The 5,879-nt window shown below is 52.3% G+C and overlaps 1 protein-coding gene across 1 annotated transcript; it reads left to right on the plus strand.

The window, feature by feature from the left end:
* The first annotated feature begins 695 nt into the window (after nucleotides 1-695).
* Krt13 (keratin 13) lies at nucleotides 696-4,843 on the plus strand. The gene is made up of 8 exons (XM_048450575.3): nucleotides 696-1,174; nucleotides 2,135-2,217; nucleotides 2,398-2,554; nucleotides 2,738-2,899; nucleotides 3,008-3,133; nucleotides 3,235-3,455; nucleotides 4,184-4,209; nucleotides 4,534-4,843. The coding sequence occupies exons 1-8, from the start codon at nucleotides 704-706 to the stop codon at nucleotides 4,605-4,607; spliced, it is 1,320 nt and encodes a 439-aa protein (XP_048306532.1). The 5' UTR covers nucleotides 696-703; the 3' UTR covers nucleotides 4,608-4,843.
* The last annotated feature ends 1,036 nt before the right edge of the window (nucleotides 4,844-5,879 follow it).

The raw sequence follows: 5,879 nt of genomic DNA on the forward strand, positions 1-5,879 counted from the left end.
TGGGAACTGAATTCACGTCTTTGCCCCAAACAGCAAGCATTCTTAGCCATGGAACCAACTCTCCAGGCCCTGGCACCACATTTTTCCTCAGGCTAAATATGTTTTAGGTGGTTAATTCTTTAATATTAATGAAATTTGTCTTCAGAAGTGTTGGGAGCATTGGCATAGATGAAGTGCCAAGGGGTTTCCAGAACATTCCAGTCAGACCTTTTAAAGGCAGAAAGAAGGGTAGTGAGGGCTATGGTGATCCCACACAGCAGGGGGCCACTTTGCAGCCTGGCCTTCCCCTGAGGAGGTTCTCTGGCAGACCATTGCAGCTCAGTCCCCAGACTAATACTGGGCAGGGCTGGGACGGAGGTTCGTAACTGGAAAGGTGAAGTAGAATTTGGTTGTCAAAAGGATAGTCTCAAGCAGAACATTGCTCCCTCTGAGTCAGCCCATTTGTTAAGGATTAAAAGGAAAAAAAAAGTCACCCCCAATGACACAACCCACCCTAGAGAGTAGAGGTAGCTGGGCTTGTGGGAAATGAGGTGCAGGTGCAGTTGGCATCAGGTCAGAGGGTGGGGAAGGGAGGAGAGAAGATGTCCCACCCCCGTGGAAGGTGCATAAAAGGCATGCCCAGCAAGGAAGAGCCACACAGTCCTCCTTGGCCTTGGTCAAGCTCAGCTCCTGTCTGCCCCTGCTCCTATTCTCGCTCCTCACCATGAGCTGCCGCTTTCAGAGTTCCTCCACCAGCTATGGAGGTGGTTTCGGGGCTGGGTCCTGCCAACTTGGAGGAGGCCGTAAAATCTCTACCTGCTCTTCCCGGTTTGCCGCTGGAGGGTCAGCCGGAGGCTATGGGGGTGGCATGAGCTGTGGCTTTGGCGGAGGGGCTGGTAGCGGTTTTGGGGGTGGCTTTGGAGGCAGCTATGGTGGGGGTTTTGGTGGTGGATTTGGCGGTGGCTTTGGTGACTTTGGAGGCGGTGATGGTGGCCTCCTCACTGGCAACGAGAAGATCACCATGCAGAACCTCAACGACCGCTTGGCCAACTACCTGGAAAAGGTGCGCGCTCTGGAGGCAGCCAATGCTGATCTGGAGGTGAAGATTCGCGACTGGCATCTGAAGCAGAGCCCAGCTAGCCCAGAGCGGGACTACAGTGCTTACTACAAGACCATTGACGAGCTCCGGGTTAAGGTGAGGCCTCTGATGCTAAGAAGGCTTTCTCAGTATGGGGCAGAGCATCAAGAGCTAGGACATGTAATGTCACAGAGGACCAGGTGTGGATGAAATTCGTATTCTTGCAGGGGGACCATTCTACCTTTGTGCTACCAAGACTCTCTACTACCTAAGTTTTCTTATGCCATGGCCCAAACGCTTTCTCTCCCATACCTCATGTTTATTGGTGTCATTATTCTTGCCAAATTTTTTTTAATGGCTTCCTGAACTGTTACTTGTGACTCAGTTGCTGTAACCTAACCTACTGAGCTATTTGGAAACATGACATTTTAAAAAGTCGCTGCGAATGGCAAAACCAAGAGAGAAAAGACATCATCGTTCACTGTTTATTTTGGAAGAGCCACACATGAACTTCTTCTCAGTGGATGATGACTCAGTGGGGTGTAAAGAGGTCGAGGCTCAGGCTGGTACGGATCCTGGAAGCCCTCAGTGATGCCTGGCTGTCACACCGTGACACCAACTTGTTAGAGCAGAAATCTGCTAGCCCGGATCAAGCCCCAGTTATGCAGGGCAGGCTTTAATGCTTAGACTGCAAATGTTTGGGCAAGAGACTCAATTGGATGTGTTTCTTCGTTGCTTATCTGGGAGACCAGCTCCAGGGACATGACCAGAATAGATCTGGAGTCACACTGAACCCCTTCTGACCTTAAGGGGACAGTTTTCAAGACAGTGGCCTAGACAGGCAACAGCTCTAATATATGGCTACTGGAAGATGCCCTGAACAGGTGTTCCTCTGAAGCATCCACCATTGGCCTCTCCTACTCTGACCTGATAGGGGATGCTCAAGAGAAAGAAGAGGGTGCTGGCCTTGCCGCTCACCTCACAGAGTTGGCTGTCTTTGCTCAAGTACAGTTAAGACATTGAGTTTCGCTCTCTAAGCACAGTCCCAGAGAGTTCCCTCTCTCTTGTGTTTTGTAGATCCTGGAAGCCACCACTGACAACAACCGGATCATCCTGGAGATTGACAACGCCAGGCTGGCTGCAGATGACTTCAGGCTCAAGTGAGTCTTTCTTCTTCACGTCTTTCCCAGCAGACTCTTACGTGAGAGGAATGCCCATCTGAGGAAGGACACTGGGACATTCGGGAGCGAAGGCCTTGGAGTCGTAGAGGAGTTCAGTGTATGGGGTGGGATGCGTCTAATGCTATTGACGTTTTGCTTTAATTCTTAAAAATATTTCAGGTATGAAACTGAGCTGAACTTGCGGCAGGGTGTGGAGGCCGACATCAACGGCCTGCGCAGGGTGCTGGATGACCTCACCCTGTCTAAGACCGACCTGGAGATGCAGATCGAGAGCCTGAATGAGGAGCTGGCCTACATGAAGAAGAACCATGAGGAGGTGAGAGTGGATGGCAGGCCTGCCATGGGCTGAGCCACCTCTGGTGAGCAAGGGGAGCCCGCTGCTGCAGGCTGACACTGCCATCCACTGTGAGGTCCTGATGAATCTTCCAAAACATTCTGCTGTCACTCAGAGATACGGAGAAAAAGGAGCCTCTCACACCTTCCTTTCCTACCCCCACAGGAGATGAAGGAGTTCAGCAACCAGGTAGTAGGCCAGGTCAACGTGGAGATGGATGCCACCCCTGGCATTGATCTGACTCGTGTGCTGGCTGAGATGAGGGAACAGTACGAGGCCCTGGCAGAGAAGAATAGGAGGGATGCCGAGGAATGGTTCCAGAGACAGGTACTGGTGTTCCTAACCCACTAAGGTGGGTGGTGCTGGGGGGGCACGGCTTTTGGTCAGGACTTCTTGCTAAGCCCCACCACCCCCTTCTCTCTGCTTGACATTCAGAGTGCAGAACTGAACAAGGAAGTCTCCTCCAGTGCTGCCATGATCCAGACCAGCAAGACAGAGATCACAGAGCTCAGGCGCACACTCCAGGGCCTGGAGATTGAGCTGCAGTCCCAGCTGAGCATGGTACTCTCAGCCGCCCATGCCCTGTGATCCCCCCCCCCCCCCACTACTAGGTCTCCCTCTGGACGGGCTTCTCCCATAACTTCTTCCTTTTGAACCATCAGAAAGCTGGTCTGGAAAGCTCCCTGGCAGAGACGGAGTGCCGTTACGCCCTGCAGCTGCAGCAGATCCAGGGACTCATCAGCAGCATCGAGGCCCAGCTGAGCGAGCTCCGCAGCGAGATGGAGTGCCAGAACCAGGAGTACAAGATGCTGCTGGACATCAAGACACGGCTGGAGCAGGAGATCGCCACCTACCGCAGCCTGCTCGAGGGCCAGGATGCCAAGTAAGTCCCTGGCACCGACTGTCTTTAGAAAGGGGTCACAGGAACAGAGGCTAGCAGAGCCTGCAGCGTCTTAGAGATTGGTCTCCTCTTGTTGGAGAGGCAACAGCTTCTGCTTGAGCTTAAATAACCTGGCAAAAAACTGGAGTCAGAGCCCCCTCCTCATCTCTCCAGTTAGACTGAGGAACTGCTCTGTAGCAGGCTGGCAGGGTTAGGACCTTTGTACATCCCAATGCCAGTTCCTGTTTGTGGATAGACAGGGAGAGAGATGTGGAAGGGGCATTTAATCCAGGACAGTAGTTAATAGGGATGTGGTTCAGCCAAATGACCACATAGCTCCATGACAGAGTGCCTGCTTGGCTCTATCACTGCACCCAGGAGAGAGATGATGATTTAACTGCATTCATACTATTTGTGAAGAATAAGCCATTTTTGTGGGCTTAGGGGGAAAGGTGTGGGGGCAGAGAGCTGAGTGAACCAGACACCCAGAGTCTTGGGACCAATAGTATGTCCCTTCGAGGGCTTTCAGACAGACAGATTGGCAAGACAGGTAGACAGGTAGGCACACCTGGTAGACACCTCAGGGGAAAGAAGGTCCCAGGCTGGAGACAATGTTGGGAGAGATCCCAAGTCAAGGCTCTGAAAGGTGACAGAGTTCCTACATCAGAGGACCAGGAGACACCTGTCCTCCATTGCCCTCTGTTCATGGCTGTTTCTCCCTTCCCTTCCAGGATGGCTGGCTTCAACAACGCTGGAGGTGAGGAGTCAGCTCTGTGGGAGGGGGTTTGAGATGCTGAGCTTGGGTATAGGCGGGTTGGGAAGGAGGCAGGGCAGGCACCCAAGCACAGGATGGAGGGAATTGGGTGGAAACGGCTACTCTATTATTGACTTATCGCTATAAATGTCTCTGCCTCACAGAGCCATGGGGTTGTCTTGGCGAAAGCCACCTTTGGGGACAATAATAGAATCTTCACTCACATACCTTTCGACTACTTGGGAGCTTGGGAGCCTTCCTGGGGTCTTGGCTCAGCCTGAAGTGGGGGTTCTCCAGTCTGAGCCTCTTGTACTCTCTCTGTCTCAGGAAATGCCACTGCCTCTGCCAGTGCCTCCGTCTCCCCCTCCACTTCTGGTCGCGCGGATTTCCGCAAGTATTAACTCAGCTTGGAGTCCTTCCCTGGCCTTCAGCAGCCGCAGGAGGAGAGTTGATGGTGCCTGTAGGATGAGAGGACTGCACGTGAAGCCAGTCCCATTGTCCCCAAGCCTCTGACAGCCTCAGAGGGTGGACCCGCCCCCTGCTCTCCTGATTGGTGGCTTTCTCTTCCCTACCCTGCTCTTCCCACTCTTTGGGTTCTCCATGTCTCTACGAAGAAGAACAGATAATTCAATAAAGGTTCCTGATTTCCTGCAATTGTTTTGGTGTCTGGCCTGGTTTCTGAGGGTGGCCTCTGCCACCCCTCTGATTTGGGTGATGGGTGAGGTGGGTACAGGTGGGCTGAGCAGACAGACATCTTAGATACTGATGGGATCTTGGGAAAATGGATGCCCAAGACAGGTATCCCAGCCCCAGGTGACTGCCTTCCAGGCTGATAACTCCATTTTGGCCTGAGATATCGCTCTTTTCTGTTTTCCTTGGCACACCTCAAGGTCTTGCGACTCTAAAGCACCCAGCGGACTAAGCCATGACTCACTCAGCACCTCAGCCTGCCCTGGTCTCTGGTTGCCCACTCCCTGATCTCCCTGCTCTCTCCTGCTTTCCTGGAGACCTGATCCAAAGTCACACCCTCCTCTGGCTGTGCTTATCCTACACAAATTGGCTGCACAAATGTTTTCTCTCTATTCTTTACTCTCCCCTTGGATCATCCTGGACATGTCTGTGGGCCCAATTACTACATGTTTGATGATCCCTTACATCCAACTTCAGATTCACCCACCCTATTGTCCATAGGGCGTGCCTTCCTAAGTTCTACAGATCTATAGGTTTACCCTCTTTGGTTCATCCTTGCTCCACTCTCAAGGACCGGGAGTTCCAAGACAGCATCATCTTGTTCTCTCTTCTCATCTTTCATAAGTCCTTCCCATGGACAGTGTTTTAGCTCCTGCATCTTTCCTAGTTCTATTGAGAACATGCTACTGCAACATCCTCACTGGCCTCCCTGCCTCTGGTTTGACTCTGCCCTTTACTCAAGCTGGGGTGATGGGTTGAAATTTGAAGTCATATAACCTAGAGATGCCTCTGGAGACATCCATAGCCACCAAGGAAAGGTCTTGTTCCTTTGTAGGCCTAGGTCAGATGATCTGACCTCTTCTTGCCTCTTTCCAGCCCTGGCTCCTACAAGAGCCTGCCCCGTGAACCTCAAGGTTCTGTTCTCTCAAAATGCTCTTGGTGAGGCAGCCATGTGGTTGGGCATCTGGAGAGCCTTTGTTGTA

Source organism: Myodes glareolus, chromosome 9, assembly GCF_982192425.1.
Source record: "Myodes glareolus chromosome 9, mMyoGla1.1, whole genome shotgun sequence".
NCBI lineage: Eukaryota > Metazoa > Chordata > Mammalia > Rodentia > Cricetidae > Myodes > Myodes glareolus.

Coding starts and splice junctions, on each gene's coding strand:
- Krt13 (XM_048450575.3), top strand. CDS start 704: ATGAGCTGCCGCTTTCAGAGTTCCTCCACCAGCTATGGAGGTGGTTTC. Junction 1,175..2,134: donor TTGACGAGCTCCGGGTTAAG/GTGAGGCCTCTG, acceptor TGTGTTTTGTAG/ATCCTGGAAGCCACCACTGA. Junction 3,134..3,234: donor TGCAGTCCCAGCTGAGCATG/GTACTCTCAGCC, acceptor TTGAACCATCAG/AAAGCTGGTCTGGAAAGCTC.